The sequence below is a fragment of the Panthera pardus genome, unplaced genomic scaffold (assembly GCF_024362965.1).
Source record: "Panthera pardus isolate Hobbes unplaced genomic scaffold, ASM2436296v1 HiC_scaffold_13, whole genome shotgun sequence".
NCBI classification, from domain to species: Eukaryota; Metazoa; Chordata; class Mammalia; order Carnivora; family Felidae; genus Panthera; species Panthera pardus.
In genome coordinates this window covers 113,287,478-113,304,591 of record NW_026526688.1, presented here as the reverse complement: position 1 = coordinate 113,304,591, position 17,114 = coordinate 113,287,478, and the positions used below count along the sequence as shown (strand labels likewise).

The window sequence follows — 17,114 nt, the reverse complement described above, 5'->3', positions numbered from 1 at the left end:
CAGCATGGAGAAACTATAACCTCTATAGAGAAATAGTACAGCCCACAAATTTCTTTTTTTTTTTTTTTTTTAAAGTTGATTTATTTTGAGAGAGAGGGAGAGAGCAGGGGAGGGGCAGAGAAAGAGAGGGAAAGAGAGAATCCAAAGCAGGCTCCAGCCATCAGCACAGAGCCCGATGCGGGGCTCGAACTCACAAACTGTGAGATCATGACCTGAACTGAAATCAAGAGTCGGACACTTAACTGACTGAGCCACCCAGGCTCCCCCACAAATTTCTCTATTGAGATAAACACATCAAATTTTTTTCTCTGTCTTTATAAATAAAATTGAATATGTATTGCAAAAACATTCAGTAACTTTAGCTTTATTACATGACTATTTTGCCAAAACAGTTTTCTTTTGCTCCTTTCTATCCCAATATGTGTGATTTCTCTTCTCAGCTTGCTTGCTTTGAAAGCAGCAGCTGATCTCAAGCAAGACAAAATGTTTTACTCGTGTTGCCTTATGCTTGCTCTGTTGGCCACTGCAAATATTTTACTCATCTGCCGCCTTTTGCTTTAGTGTTGCTAAGGCAAGTATCTTTCTTGCAGAGACATTATGTTCATTTAAAACATGTTTAAAACATGTTCTTTTTTTGTTTTTCCTTTTAGGATTATACTTACTCAGCTGTTAAGAGTAGGCAGTTTCTTCACTTCTTCCATAAGAAATCAAAGCAACAGCATTTTGATGTGGTGCAGTACAATAAGTTAAAAGAAGATCTTGCTAAGGTACTTTAATGCAGATACAACATCTTCTAGCTGGTCTTATTTGGGAGCCGGAACTTAGTATGGGGGAAATACAAATTAAATCTTGGTCCTCAGTAGACTTCTGTGTATCATGCTTTGCTCAGTGAAAATGTTGACAAGCGTGATGCTGATTTCATATCCTACGGTTTTGTTCTCGACTCCTGTATTCTATATGAGGATAGCTTTTAATGGGTATGGGTATGGGGAAGTGTCTTAAATGACTTTGAGATAGTAAAATAATAGTTTTCAATAGCGGTGTTATTTCTGTTCACTCTCTGAGTGTGTGTTTTTAAAGAAAACAGTCTAATATCAAGCTCAACTTTCAAGACCATAAAAGAAAGTAGACTTTTAGGAAGGTGAAGACTGATAAAGAATTTTAAGCTTTTTGAGGCACTTGTAAAAAAAAAGCTTCTTCTCCTTAAAAATGGAAGATTCAATATGGTGTTCGTCCTTTCATCTTTTCCATCTTTCCGGTGAGAAAACAGAGGTGCTTAGTTACTTGCCCAGGTATACACTGTTAGAAAGTGGGGAAACCAAGGTATGAATCCAGAAGTTTGACACTGGAGCCTGTACTTTTAAGTCTTCCACACAATACGTGTCTGAGGCAGCTTTTATCTCTGGCCTACCAGCAGACTCCTTAGTTTTGTTCAGATGGTAGCTTTCAACATGTTTACTAGATTTTTAATTTTTCTTAGTAATTTTAGAGGAAAAGTTTTGGTAAAAATCTCTTCCCATTGCTCAGTGCATGCTCATTTAAAAGCCAGTATTCATAATATCTCTTGTTATCTGTACCTTCTAAACTACTCATCCCTCAAATTAAAAAATATAGATCTATCGATCTATATATATCTATGTAAATATATATAGATCGCTAGATAGATATAGATATTCCTGGAATTAAATTTGTAAGTCAAGAATTGGTGATAACCTTTAAATAATTTTTTTATGTCTTTATTTTGAGAGGGTGCATGCACAAGCCGGGGAGGGGCAGAGAGGAGGAGAGACACAATCCGAAGCAGGCTCTGTGCAGTCAGTGCAGAACCCCATGTGGGGCTCGGACTCACGAACCATAAGATCGTGACCCAAGCCGAGATTGATAAGCGTCTGACTCTTACCAAGAGTCGGTAAGCGTCTGACTCTTGGTTTGGGCTCAGGTCACGATCTCACGGTTCGTGAGTTCGAGCCCCGCGTTGGGCTCTGTGTTGGCAGTGCAGAGCCTGCTTGGGATTCTCTCACTCTCCATCTCTGCTCCTCCCAACTTTCTGTCTCTCTCTCAAAATAAATAAACAAAATTTTTTTTAATTCTGTAAAATCACTACTTGGGAAAAATACAACGATTTTATTTTTATTTAGTGTACAGTCTTACGTTTGAATGATCTAATCCAAGAAGCCTAAGGGATGTTCTTCCAACTAGTTCATGGCAGTGGGCACTTAAGATTTAGAGTAGTACCTGTGAAATATTTTTTTTAGGTAATAAAGTTGAGGAAAAAGGGAGATTGATAGGTCACAAAGTGGTTTTCTTTTCAGATAAGAAACAGAAAAACCATTATAAAGGGACAATGAACATAAGAACTTGAAGGATGTATCAAAACCTTAAGTTCCTCTTTTCTAAAGGGTCCCTATTCACTGAAATACTGTAGACATTTGCCACTAGTCATTATAAATGTTTATTAAGCTACGGATACACTAAATTTACATATACATGTACTCCTCTCATGCAGTAATGCCCTGTTTCTCATTCTCTCTGATCATGTACTTTTTCTTTTTCCCATTGACAGGCTACGGAATCCCTGAAACAGGTGCGCCACTCGCTGTTTGCGAATGCAAGGAGAGAAAGTCAATGAAAAGAATTAATCTTACATTTCTAAATGTTATTAAATTTTTCCAGTATGTGTTGATTCTGCAACTTAGAAACTGGAACTTTGAGTCCCTTAGTTCCTTTGGATTTGATCGTTTCAATCTCTTTTGTTAATTAAAAAAAAAATGTGAACATAGGTATTCTTTGAAGTTCTCACTTGAGATTTCTGGTTTGTGGATTCGCGTGACTTGTCCAGGATTAATGCGGGGAGGAGCATGGACGCGCCCATCAGAGTCCGAGCAGCTGCCACTGTAGTTAGGTACTTGAGCTAAGAGTCCTTGTCCGTCTGGGTTGTGTTCATTCTCCTGCAGAGGAGTGGTCTCTGTGTGGCATTCGCTTCCCTTCTTAGGTTTCCTTTAGAATCGTCATGTCATTAATTTATTTTTAAATACATCATAATAATTGGAAGATCTTTATCATTAAATATAGTTTAAGATTATAAGATGTTATCTGAAATGTTTCATCTGAACTAATATTTACTTAGATCCTACTCATATGTTCCATACTAGCTATGCTGACTGGTGTGAGGTAATACCTCATTATTGGTTTTGATTTGCATCTCCCTGATAAGTGATGTTGAGCATCTCTTTCATGTGCCTATTGGCCATTTGTAGGACTTCTTTGGAAAAATGTCTATTCAGGTCCTGTGTCCATTTTTTACTCAGATTGGGGTTTTGTGTGTACGTGTGTGTTGAATTGAATGAGTTCTTACATAGTTTCAGTATTAATTTCAATATTAATCCCAATATTAATCCTTTATCAGATATGTGATTTATAAATATCTTCTTCCATTCACTAGGTTGCCTTTTTAAAAAGTTTTGTTGGTTTCCTTTGTTGTGTAAAAGCTTTTATAGTTCTGTTTATTTTTGCTTTTGTTGTCCTTGTCTGAGGGCAGGTGCTCAGTCCAGTGTCCCAAGAGCTTGCTTACATTTTTCTTATATTCTCTTCCTAGTTTTATGATTTCAGTTCTCACATTCAAGTCTTCAAACTACTTTGATTTTATTTTTATATATGGCCCAGTTTCATTCTTTCGCATGTAGCTGTCCATTTTTCCCAGTACCATCTATTGGATTTAGGATTCTTTGTTCTAGTTCTGTGAAAATGTCATTAGTATTTTGATAGGGATTACATTGAATCTGTAGATCGTTTAGGCACTATGGACATTCTAACAATATTAATTCTTCCAGTCCATCATCATGGTATATCTTTCCATAAAGGCTTTTTTAAGTGAGAGTTGAAACCTATACAAAAAGTGATAATTCATATGTAGATGAATTTGTATGACCAAGTACAAGAGTACTCTGAATTATACAAATGAGTAAGAAAGTATGTGAATTAGAAAAATTAAAACATGGATTTCAAATATTTTATTAAGGGGAAACAACTAGTTTCTGGGTTTCAAAAACCTTTAAAAACATTATAAAACTTTTATAAAAACTTCACAGAATACAAATTTAAATCTTCCAGATGTTTTTGAGTAACCTTGAGATTTACTATAAAAATCAAGTATTACAAATGTTTGTGTATTTTTATTTATAGTAATTCCCTGAGGATTTCATTTCATATATACCAAACCCTTTCATCTAATATCAGCATGTGTAATACCAACATGAACTATTTTAAGTTCTCATTAAACCTTAAAACATTTTAAACTGCTATACCATAAGCTTCCACCTTAGTGATATTTATATAAAAGGACAAAAAAATCTGTTTTGAATATAGACAAGATACATAAAACACAATTATTCCTATCATTTGGATTTTGGAAAGAAATACAGCTTCTTAGTAAGCATTGAGGCAAAGCAGGGAACCTGCTTCTTTCCAATTGCAGTTGGGTCTTTGCAAAAGTCCACTTGGCGCTGAGAAACTTTCCTGTTCACCAGGGTGAGGAGCTCTGTGAACTCTAAGGAGGAGCCAAATTTTCCCAGCATCTCACACAAATCCTGAATGTACCATGAGCCATTCACAGTTTCCCGATGAGAATAATAACCTAAATGATAGGAGCAAAAAGGGCACTGAAGTTTCTCTGGCTTTCAGTTGTGACTGAAAAACACCTTTCTAATTCACCATTACAGAAGTGTAAGTTCTCAAAAATTCTTGAAGACTAGGACGTGTCAATGACAGCTTTAAAATTTTTCTTGGTTGACTGTTATGAGAAAAGGGATTAATTTATATAGTTTTATAAAAATGAGGTTCGCTCTATATAATTTCCTCCATTTCCTAAAAATTCCCAAGAAAATAGTTGCCAGGCAGTGATTTTAACACCAGAGATTAGAAAGAAAAACACAGCTTACTGCACAAAGAACAACGGTCATCACAGGAGTTTCAACAACGCTGTGAATATTATTACAACACTATCAAAATGAATGTTAGCAGCCTATTACCAATTATTGAATGTAACTTGTAGCTTAAACCTAGTTCTCAGGAATGACTTTTCTAGAAGTGACTTTACACTTCATGTATCACCCTGTGCCGAAGATGTGACCTTCACGATCAAATCACCTTGATCAGATAAATACCAGTCTCTCTAGTCAAGGTGAGGTGAAACTAATGGAACTCAAGTCAGGAAACCAATTCTGTTTGTACTAAACACACACCCACCTTCTGCAACTGAGTAACACATGAGAAAGTCTGCTCCAGCAGGCAGTGTGGAAACTGAGGCCGCATCCACCTGGGTTATGTTGACATCCAGCATGTTTTTTTGATGATCCACTACATCCAGAGGAATGACTGGCACATCATGCTGGTCTCCCCGACATGCCTACGAGACAAGGAGGAAAACCATTTCCTTTCCTAACCTATTCTTTTCTTTCCACGGCTTAATGTTTACAGTGAATGTATAACTGAGCACATCTTAACATCAACAGAAGCTACTTTATAAAACTTCAAAAAACATGCAGTCAAGTTTTAGAGCAAATTCACCTGACAGTTTTTCCCTACTCTTTTTTTTTTTTTTAAATGCTTGAGAGAGCATGAGCCAGGGAGGGTGAGAGAGAGAGGGAGAGAGGGAGGGAGAGAATCCCAAGCAAGCTCCATACTGTCAGCCAGAGTCGGGGCTGTCTCATGCACCGTGATATCATGACCTGAGCCAAAATCAAGAGTCAGACACTTTTAACTGAGCCACCCAAGCTCCCTTTTAATTAAGGCCTTTAAAAAACTGGCATTCTCAGGGCCCCTGGGTGGCTTGCTCAGTTGGTTGGTGTCCGACTTCAGCTCAGGGCATGATCTCACTGCTTGTGAGTTCAAGCCCTGCATCAGGCTCTGTGCCGACAGCTCGGAGCCTGGAGCCTGCTTTGGAGTCTGTGTCTGTGTCTCGCTCTCTCTCTCTGCCCCTCCCCCACTCGTGTTCTCTCTCAAAAATAAACGTTACAAAAAATTTTTTTTTAAACTGTCATGCTCAACCGTACACCAGACTGTGCTGATTGAAAGGTACAGTGTGGAGGAGAAAGCCTCTGGTTCTGAGTTTCTTACGAAGTAACCACACCACAGCACCAGACCCACCCCTTCTTTGAAAAGCTACAGTATTTGCCCAGCGTTTCTGTTCAATCAGGGAATACACGCCCAGATAGGGTGGTGCTTGCCTAGCTGCTGCAACACATTGTCAAAGCAGGGCTAAAAGGACGCCGCCACCTGACCTGAGAAGACCTCTTTTAATGTGCCCTTTTCCTTTTGCTTACACTGTATAGTGAGGTCTCAAATTCTTAGCCATTAATTTTCAAACAAAGGCTAACGTTAATTTCTACTCTTAAACGCCTATTATGGGCTGAATTTTGTCACCCCTTCCCATTTGTATGCAGAAGTCCTGTCCCTCAGGATCTCAAATGTGACTGTATTTGGATATATGGCCTTTAAAAAAGGTAAAATTGAGGTCTACAATGATCTTAATCTATAACTAGTTGTCTATAAGAGATCAGGACACAGAGATGCACAGAGGAAAAAAGGCAGCCACCTCCAGGCCAAGGAGAACGGGCACCTTGATCTCAGATTTCTAACCTCCAGAACCGTTAAGAAAATTTCTGTTGTTTAAGCCACCCGGTCTGTACTTTGTTCTGGCAGACCTAGTGAACTTCATCCAGTGACCTGGTAAGATTTGGTTGTGGTAAGTGCATCCCTCGTTCTGAAATGGGTTTTTGTAAGCTTTTAAAGAAAAAAAGCCCAGAGTGGTTTCAGAGTTATCTGATAAATAGGAGATCTCCGATATTCCATTTTTGCAGGGAGATTTTAATCTTAACTTCGTATTACCAAGCTTATTTTCAGACCTTATTTTTCAGTCTTCCTACACCGAACACCTAGAATTTGATGCCATTACTTGCCCAATCAGTTGCAGTAAGAAAAAGAGCCAGCCTATTGAGGACTTGCAGGTGTTCGGGACTGTTCTAAGTGCTTGTTAGGCCACGCTGTTTTATCCTCACAACCAGCCCGTGAGGCAGAAAGGGGTATACCCCCCTTTCACAGATGAAGAATTGGAGGCAGAGAGAAGTAACTTGGCAAAATATTTTCTTCCTTGTGGCCATCCCCCCACAGCGGCTCGCCACTTTGTGTCTCTGACAGTGCTGGCCACTCCCTTTTTCCCTGAACTCCCCCTACCTCCCCATTCTCTGGGCCATCCCCCTCAGTGTCTCTCCTCTGCTCATTCCTCAGTGGCATCCCGCAGGGCTGTTTTGTACTCATTTCTCAAGCTATGCTTGGCGTGGGTAAACTCATCCACTCCCATGGCTGCCACTGTCATTCATCTCGTTAACTCTCAAATTTATTTCTCCAGCCTAGCCAGGCTGTATGTAGAGCTGTTAACTCCCAACTGCATGTGACGGATACTTTAATGCAGTTCCCAACAAGAAACCACGATCATCCTTAATTTCTTATAGGTGCCCCTGCTCGCTTCCCTCAAGGTGTTCTGGCAGGTTGAATGTGGCCATGCCCTCCATGCCGTTTATGGAAATACAGAATTGCAGCACTGGGACATCAGGAATTCTCCTTTGTTCGAACTCCTTATTGATGTGGTGAGTGAGGTTATTCGGGCCAAAAATTGTCTTCATCCCTAATACCAGCTTGAAGGAAAAAGGTGGAAGGATGAAGCAAGCTAGAACAGGAACTCTGCCTGCGTTCTGCTCACTGGCCTCCAGGCCTGGTGCTCTTCAGTCAGAGACCCCTTCACTGACGGCTGCACCTGACACTGGGCCAGGCCAGAGGGTAGCACATTAGTTACTTTGAGTCCTTTCAAAAATTTTTAACATTTTTTGACTGGGGGGAGAAGGGGCAGAGAGAGAGGGAGACACAGAATCCGAAGCAGGCTCCAGGCTCTGAATTGACAGCACAGAGCCCGACGCGGGGCTCGAACTCACAGACTGCGAGATCATGACCTGAGCTGAAGTCAGACGCTTAACCGACTGAGCCACCATTTTGAGTCCTTTCAAATGTCAACCCAAGTCAAAAAAAAAATTTTAATGTTTATTTTTGAGAGAGAAAGAGCATGAGCGGGGGAAGGGCACAGAGAGGGAGACACAGAATCCAAGGCAGGCTCCAGGCTCTGAGCTGTTAGCACAGAGCCCAGTGTGGGGATCAAACTCACAAACCACAATATCATGACCTGAGCTGAAGTTGGACACTTACCTGACTGAGCCACCCAGGCGCCCCAGAAACTGAAAATATTTATTCCTTGTTAAGAAGGAACTACTACTAATTGCAACTCTGATTGGCTAGGAGGCCAAAGGGGCCTTTCCAGTTACTGGAGAAAGTTACTTGCAGAATTGGCTGGTGCTCTTTATAATTACATGTATATGGGGCACCTGGGTGGCTCAGTTGTGAACGTCCAACTTCAGCTCAGGTCATGATCTCGTTATTCTTGAGTTTGAGTCCCACACTGGGCTGTCTGCTGTCAGCGCAGAGCCCACTTCAGATCTTCTGTCCCCCTCTCGCTGCCCCTCCCCTGCTTGCACTCTCCCAAAAATAAATCTTAACAAATAAAACTAAAGCTAGAATCACATGTACAGAACCATGGACTTCATAGTTAGATTGTACCATAATCAGTCTTACCTGAATAATAAATATCTTGGGTTTTCCAACTAGGCTCTGACATTTGTCTCCTTTGAATAAGCCAGTCAAAGTCTGAATTTCAATCTTGGTATCTTGTGCATAAATGTGACTGCCTTCGCCATGACTCAGGAAAACACATAAAAAGCAATCGGCATCTATGTGGCTAGAAGATGATGCTATAAAGGGCCACAAAAGTTCATACAGAAATGAAGATAAGATGTTTACTATCTACATAAAGATAATTTACTAATACTAAAGTTACATATGATGGAAGAGGAAAATGTATTATACTAAATGTAAAGAGTATATAATGAGAATGTAAGGTCTTAGTCTTTAATCAAAGGAAAATTTACATCATACCGTATCTGATTTTTAACAACCTGTTAAAAGTTCAAAGAGTTTAAACAAATTCCATTAACTTTTCTACAATACAGAATAATGACACGGAAAATATAATGGGATTGCTGTGGCATCAATAAAAGTTTCTCTGAATTAGCAGAGAGCTTCTTAGAGCAGACTGGAAAGACCCAGCAACTACTACTTAGCAACTGCTGTGCTCTGCTGCCCCTCCAGTGAATGCAGCAGCTTCATCATGTCTGTAGCACTTACAGCTTCCGAAGAATATTAAGACATGAGACTCATGTCCTCCAAAGCGGATGAGTAAGCGAAGTAGAAAACCTGGTAAGGAGCTAGTTAAGATTAAAGTGACTTACAGATTAAAGAAGTCTTGTATGGAGGTGCCTCAAAAAATTAAAAACGATCCAACAATTCCACCTCTGGGTATTTATGAAAACACTAATTTGGAAAGATACCTGCAACCCCGTTGTTTATTGGAGCACAACAGCCAAGATATGAAAACAACCTAAGTGTTCATCAATGAATGGATGAAGAAAATTATATACATAGACAGATCTCTACCTTTCCATATATAGAGATACACATGCAAGAATATTATTCAGCCATAAAAAAGGAAATCTTGGCCTTTGCAACAACATGGATGGATCTTGAGGTCATTATGCTAAATGAAATAAATTCAAGAAAGACCTATACTATATAATCTCACTTATATGTGGAGTTTAAAAAACAAACTTACTGATAGAATAGATGGGTGGTTGCTGGGGGGTGAAGTGGGTTAAAAGGTACAGACTTCCAATTATACAGTAAGTCATGGGGATATAATGTACAGCATATCACCTATAAGAATACTGTATTGCATATCTGAAAGTTGCTAAGTAAATTTTTAAAGTCTTTATCACAAAAAAAAAAAAAAAACTTTTCGGGGCACCTGGGTGGCTCAGTCGGTTAAGCATCCGACTTCAGCTCAAGTCACGATCTCGAGGCCCGTGAGTTCCAGCCCCACTTCGGGCTCTGTGCTGACAGCTCAGAGCCTGGAGCCTGCTTCGGATTCTGTGTCTCCCTCTCTCTCTGACCCTCCCCCATTCATGCTCTCTCTCGGTCTCAAAAATAAACATTTTAAAAGAACTAAAAAAAAAAAACCAAAGCTTTTCTGTACCTCTGTATGGTAACCAGACACTATGGTGACCATTTTACAATGTATACAAATACTGAATCATTATGTTGTACATCTGAAACTAATACAATGTTCCATATCATTTATACCTCAATTTTTAAAAAGCTCTGAGGTTTAAATAATTATGTAAATATTATAATAGTCCATTGGCAAATGACTTGAAAATCCACAGCGTGCAGTAATTATTATAAACGTAAGCTGTTAAAATACCTACTGCATAGTGATACAGAAATTTAGAGACAATATATATAAATCCAGTTTTTGTTTGTTTTGTAAATCCACAATTTGTTGAAGCCAGTAAAAAAAACCTGGGTATGGAAGGAGTCAATTAACACCTGACTGCCCAGCATCTGTAGTGTTCGCAGTTTAGACTTGATTCATTCATTTCTGGAATGACAGCCTGTTAGCGGGTGGTATGCTACATATAAATTCAGAGGCAAAATCCTTTGGAAGAGTCTCTGAATCCAGTAGTAACACATAAGCAAAGAGGCACAACCGAAACCTGTAACCCATGCTAAAGTAGTTGGTCAGACATTTTTCCAGCATGGTTAATTATCTGGATTCTAGAGAGGGTCACTGAAGCAATCCATCCCCTCAGAAGACGAACAGGAAAACTACTTACCCTCATGGATTGTGAGCAGGAGCTCCTCTGCTTTCAGATCATTAAAGCATTTCACTTCAAATCCTAGCTCTGAAAACCTAGTGACAAACTGGGTATTAGCTTATGAGCTGCTCAAAGTCGTCATATACCCCTATTTCCCTGAGGAATCTATACATGTTTTTATGACCTCTAAGTTGACTTTTCTGGGGGGGGGGGGGGGGGGGGGAAGAAAAAGTGAAATATGACAATGATAGTTCTCCTTGCTCACCCACAGCAGGAAAGGATTTACTCATACTGAAAGCTGATTCAAGTTAGGATACAGCAATGTAAATATATATGTAACGATTCAAAGCCTGCTTACATCTAATAGAACAAGGTTGGGAAGAAAATTCAGGCAAGTTCTCAAGGGATGCTGTGCCCAAATGAGGCTCATCCTGATACTCTATTTCATCAGTGTGGACACGTTTTGGTGAGTGTCATTTTATTAAATAGGTCATCATCTTGACGTGTGGATAAAACTAGCACCTGTGGGGCACCTGGGGTGGCTCAGTCACTTAAGCCACTCTTGATTTCAGCTCAGGTCATGATCTCATGGTTTGTGAGTTCGAGCCCCACACTGGGCTTTGTGCTGACAGCACAGAGCCTGCTTGGGATTCTCTCTCTCCCTCTCTGCCCCTACCCCGCTCACTTTCAAATATAAACATTAAAAAAAAAAAACCACAACAACTATTACCTGCGCCTAAGATTGTCTCTGTCTGCGCTGGTGCCCCGCCTTTCTGGCAGTGTTAAACGCCAGGAGAACCTCTCATGATTGAAGATTAAAGCGATTCCTCTCCTCTTGTGGTCCATTTTGTACTTTTCTGCCGGATCAAATGTTTCACTGTTAACAAAAAGTTTATAAACAACAATCACTATGTCATATTAAATAATGAGCTCCTCCAAGCCCAAGATCAATGGGTAGGGTAGACAGAGGGCTCCTGTTTCCTCCTCCTTTGCCAGGGTGACATGATACTGGTGTGCACTGGGAAAGCCTGACAGAAATATTTCTGTGCTGATTGGTAAACAGCAGCTACCTGGAGCTCCCCACCCCCAGTCACCCCAGGGATGTCTTTTCTCCAGGAACCAGGGACAACAGCCCGCCCAGGCCCGGCTCTGGCTCCAGGGCCCATGCCACACCCGTTGCTAAGTATTTTGGACATCACTGTAGGTCCTGAACCTGGACCAGGGGCAGCAGTCAACCCGAGGCTCTACAAGTTAGCTCTCCCAGCGCTAACACTCGCCATTCTCCACTCTGCTTCTTCCCCGGGGCCATTCTTGCTTCTTACAGACTGATCTTGACTAGCAAAGGAAGAGACGTTTGTCAGGCAAGAGCACGTTTTTACCTCATATAGAAGGCATCTGTTTCGGTCATGTTTTCCTCCACACCTATTTAAAAAATTGAATTTGGTTAATTTACTCTTTGACTTGTAACACACTGCGGGACTCCCACACTGTGAACCCTTCTCTGGTTTTGCTTAGTTTAAAAGTCAAAAGTATAGGAAAAGGAAGGGAACTTAATAGATAAATGAACTATAAATTAACAGCTCAATTCTTTCTCACCCAGAACTCTTATTTGCAAAACAGAAAAGAATATTATCAAGATAAATGGAGGAAACATTATGCAAATGCATTAATGCAAAATATACCTGCAGTAACACGGTTCTGTGATGTGGAGCATAAATGAGATACGGAATTGTTTAGCGGAAACTGTTTTTGCAGATATTCTCTAAAACCGAAAAGGAATTAAAAACACAGGAGAACCAAAACACGGCGTGTGGTTAATACCGGATCCCCCTCTGAAACGGAAAAGGTAGAAGTTTGGGGCGGGGAAAGGGAAGGAGCAAGGGTAAAGGCTTAAACTTTGGGTCTCCCGAATGATTTATTTGCACTTACAACCCATCACGTGATGGAGACCCTCTGCTCTCGACCCAAGCTCAGACTTCCCCACCCTCTGGACCACCTTTCACTGCGTCCTTCTCTACTCGCTAGAACAGTGCTGTGCAGCTGAACTGTCTGTGATGACGGGATGGTTCTGTACCTGTGCTGTCCCATATGCTAGCCACGGACCACATGTGGCTGTCCAGCACTTGAAACGGGGCTAGTACAGCTAAGGAACTCAGTTTTTCATTTCAACTTAAATAACCATGGTGGCTGGTGGCTTCTGTACTATAGGGCACAACGGGTCTAGCATCTTCTACAATACAGGCCCATACACGCATGACTGTGTTTCTGCCTGATAAACTTAGCCCAGAGGGGAAGGAAAGTAATGAATAAACAAATATGAACACTATAGCAAGATGCTCCTCTCCACCGACGTCACTGAAGGAAACACAACAGACCCTCCCACCCACCCCTTCTAACCAGGAGGGTCCTGTTCCCTTCTCTCACCAGATTGTTCTACCTTCACACCTCCTCCCTGACAGAAATCGGCCCTGAGATGAGGGTGAGGCTGGCATTCAATTCTGTGCCCTTTACCACTCACTTTCAGCCAATTCCTCCTGGAATTCCCCCAGTATCCAGACCTAGTGAGGACCCCACGAAGGCCCTCCTGCTGTCCGACAGACCCTCATCTGCTTTCCTCAGTCTTTGCATCAATTCCTGGCCTGGGTGATAAAATGCACATTCCTGGGTCCTAACCCAGATTTATAGAATCAGAATCCCAGGAGAGGGAGAAATCTGCATTTTCAACAAGGTGATTTGATTTTTATACCAGAGCTTAGGCTTAGGAGTAAAGAGCAGCCTCCCTAATGCATCCCCCCACCCCGCCAGCTCACCTGGTTTCCTTCCTACTCCATGCACTGTTCTATTTGGATACCTCCTTAAAACATAAAAAATAAAAATTTATTGAAGAGAGAGAGAGAGAGGGGGGCAGAGAGAGGTAGAGTCCCAAACAGGCTCTGCGCCTTCAGCATGGAGCCCGCGAACCATGAGATCATATCTGAGCTGAAGAGAGTCCGATGCTCAACCGACTGAGCCACCCTGAAGACCCTACTAGGATATCTCCCAACTCCAGCCTGCTCTCTAGGGGACACCCCCTATTCCACACCCTGCTCTCCGGGTGACCTATCATCACCCACACACCACAGGCTGCTCTACCAGGTACCTGGCGTCTCCTACACTGCTTACTGGGGTACCACTCACACGTTTACCTACCCAGGACACATCCTACTTGCTCCACATGCTACTCTACCAGGAGTATGTTCTACTCTTCTTACTCCAACAACTACTCTACCCAGAAGGCTTCCTACTCCAGACACCAGTCATACCGCTGTTTGGGGGGTAGCTCCACTTCACTCCCCGCTTCCTTCCCTCCATACTTTCCTACTGGAGACACTTCCTGTTCCGCACACTGCTCACCCGAGGCTACATCCTACGCTTCCTACTCCACAAACTGCTTTACGCAGAAACTTCCATACTACACGCTGCTCTCTAGGGGAGAGCACGCTCTGCATGCTACCCAGGATGTTTTCTCCCATTCTGCTTTACCTGGGATACTTCCTACTCCACACCTTGCTCGACGTGAACCACTTCCTGCCAAAACCGGGCTCTATCTAAGGACAGCTTCCTTGGCACACACCTCTCTGCCCAGATGTTTCCTCCTAGCTGTTGCTGCACCTGCACCTGAGCGAGCCTCGTCCTGCACACGGTGCTTCGGGGAGGGGGGAAGGGGGGGCTTCCTACTTCACACACCACTCCACCAAATAGTCTTCCTAGCTACTGCTGATATGCTTCCTATCGGGATACTCTGTGCTCCATACAGAGTACTTCCTACACCACAGTGTTCCAGGGGGTGACTTTATACACTGCTCCACCAGGGACACTTCCTACTAAGCCTCCCCTCTACCTGGGGATACTGCCTTCGAACACACTGCTCCACTCGGGATACTTTTTACTCCACACATTGTTCTACCTGGAATACTTCTGCCTCCACACACTGCTGTGCCCTCAACACTTCCCACCTCACACCCTGTCTACGGGGATCACTTCCTGCTCCCCACACTGCTCTACTAAGGCCCAGGAATTTTCTCACCTTCCATTTTCAAATGCGCTCCAGGATCTACCTCCTTTTAATAGCCTCACCTCCTTCTCTTCAAATCAATTACACAATAAAGAAACAACACAACTCAAACTAAACACATTCCATCTCTACGTGAAGGACAATCGCCCCATTCACTCCCTGGGAAGCTGCACAATTTGGGAAGCACAGATCTCTTAACACGGTGCGCAACATAGCAGGCCCAGCAGCTCACCTCTTCCAGCTTTTGCTCATCGGTTAGTGAGCGTCCGGCCGCTCAAAGGGCAGAGAGAGGGTGGAAGCTGTGGCAAATGGCCCCGTCACCAAACTAACTCAAGTCATGGAGGGTGAAGGCACTGGAGATGTGTACTCGATCGGGTCCTTAAAGTTCATTGTTTATAGTCTAAGGAAGGAACTGCGCCGTTCCTCCCGGCTAGGTATCTAAGCTGTGCATCTGGGTTGTCTCAAATACTGCCTTCCACTTAGACGTGACCCACAGATTTAGGAAAGACAGTCAGTTTTAAGTAACTCAAGATAACTTAAAACAACATTGTTTCAGGGCGCCTGGGTGGTGGCTCAGTCAGTTAAGTGTCCAACTCTTGATTTCGGCTCAGGTCACGATCTCGAGGTTCGTGAGTTCAAACCCTGCGTCAGGCTCTGTATTCACAGTGCGAAGCCTGCGTGGGATTCTCTCTCTGCCCCTTCCCACCTCTCTCTCTGCCCCTTCCCCTCCCCCCCAATCAATCAATCTTTTAAAAAAAAATGTTGTTTCAAAGTCAACAGATTTGGCAATCTCTGAGGGATCTTCCAAAAGTGTTTTACTGTTAATACTGACACAGAAGGAAACGGTCTGAGAACTTTACTTCAGACCCTTGCCAGCTCAAACCCTGCTCCAATATAAATGTGCGCCCTGCATCCTGCACCCCCAGTTATGGATCAGGTCCAGCTGCCATTCTGTTCTGGCTACTTGTTCACTGAAAACGATCGGCACACACATTAGAATCTAAGTTCGATACATTACTGGAGTTGATAAATTTTACCCAGGTGCCACAGAAAACACATCGGGACTCAGGCGGTATGTCCTAAGCAGACAAATTTTCAGGAAGGGCACACTTTAACAAGTGTCATTACACTGCAGGAACACAAGTTGCCTGCCTAAAAGGGTAAATGGCTCTGTCAACATGGAGAAATTTTGAACGGAGATGCTCTATATAATAGACTTGCACACTCCCGTGCATCTGCAATCTATCAAAAATGGGTCTGTCATCAAACTGGACTCTTGTCCTCCTTTCACTTCTCCTTGCCTCTGATTTAGGCAATTTTCCTTTCCACCATGATGCGGCCACCACCTCTCTGCCCCTTAAATCAGTTTAATTTTTACCAACCTAATCACTCCTTTTTTTCCCTTGCCAGCCACTATTTGTTGGTGGCCCAGCACGTTAGATGCTTTCTCTGCCTCAGCTCCACAGCCCATGAGGCAGCCAGTGCGTCAGGCTTGTCCCAGGACAGTGCTGTGGAGTCGGATCGAAAGCCGGGTCCCCCTACAGACTCACGTCTCTGCACTCAGGTCGCCATGCTAACCCCCTCCAACCAGAGAAAACATCTACCTTCCTAAACGAAGTGTTCGTTTTTCCAAACTTCTCCAGTATCTACGGTCATCGCCATCATTCCCCGCAGTATCTATGAAAATCTACCCATATCAAGTATCTGTTTAATAGTCCTGTACTGAGTAAACCACGTCAGGCCTAGAACACAGTGAAAAAGGGGGTGAGACGGCAAAAAAAGGAAGGACGCAGGACGGAGAAGGAAAGCAATGGGATGAGAATGGAGGGGGAAGTGGGCGGCATCCCGGACCCCTGCCCCCCTGCTCCCCTGCTCCCCACCCCTCAGAATGGGAGTGGCCACCGGACCCGGCACTGTCCGTCCAGGGCAAGGCCACTCCCTGAACTTCCTGCAACTTGACTCTGGGGCAAGCCTGGTTTTGTGCAGCAACGAAAAAAATGCTCTGAAATAAAGGCACTGTGCATCAACTTCTAGAGTTTCAACCTTTCCTTCCTTCCCCCCAACCCCCTTTTATTTTACTATGGCCAGGCTCGAAGTTTCTTCAGCTATCAGTGATATAATTAGTAAGTGACAGGGAAGAAAGTTCTAAAGTACACGTTTAGCAGTTGACTGTAGAGAAAGATGTGGTTTCAACCCAAACCCACAAACGGCCCTGGCTGCGGGAGAGGCACTGGGGCTGCACAGGCAGC

General features: G+C 42.7%; 2 protein-coding genes across 5 annotated transcripts in view; one reads left to right on the top strand and one right to left on the bottom strand.

Moving 5' to 3' along the window:
• MCUB (mitochondrial calcium uniporter dominant negative subunit beta) overlaps nt 1-2,792 on the top strand; it is a 37,756-nt gene extending 34,964 nt beyond the window's left edge. Inside the window, 3 exon segments of the mRNA XM_019417380.2 lie at nt 651-767; nt 2,564-2,595; nt 2,597-2,792. Of these exon segments, the coding sequence (XP_019272925.2) occupies nt 651-767; nt 2,564-2,595; nt 2,597-2,639 (192 nt within the window). The 3' untranslated portion in view covers nt 2,640-2,792.
• A 1,203-nt stretch (nt 2,793-3,995) lies between these two features.
• Nucleotides 3,996-17,114, bottom strand: part of LOC109248009 (group XIIA secretory phospholipase A2) — a 35,033-nt gene continuing 21,914 nt past the window's right edge. For 3 of the 4 annotated variants that reach the window (XM_019417289.2, XM_019417340.2, XM_019417290.2), the window contains 6 exons: nt 12,191-12,233; nt 11,542-11,688; nt 10,830-10,906; nt 8,677-8,852; nt 5,245-5,404; nt 3,996-4,633 (listed from right to left, as the gene is read on the bottom strand). In XM_019417289.2, coding sequence (XP_019272834.2) covers nt 4,395-4,633; nt 5,245-5,404; nt 8,677-8,852; nt 10,830-10,906; nt 11,542-11,688; nt 12,191-12,233 — 842 coding nt within the window. In that variant the 3' untranslated portion in view covers nt 3,996-4,394. Of the gene's footprint in view, nt 4,634-5,244; nt 5,405-8,676; nt 8,853-10,829; nt 10,907-11,541; nt 11,689-12,190; nt 12,234-12,493; nt 12,574-17,114 lie in introns of all 4 variants that reach the window. The other variant, XM_019417328.2, reaches the window with a different exon arrangement.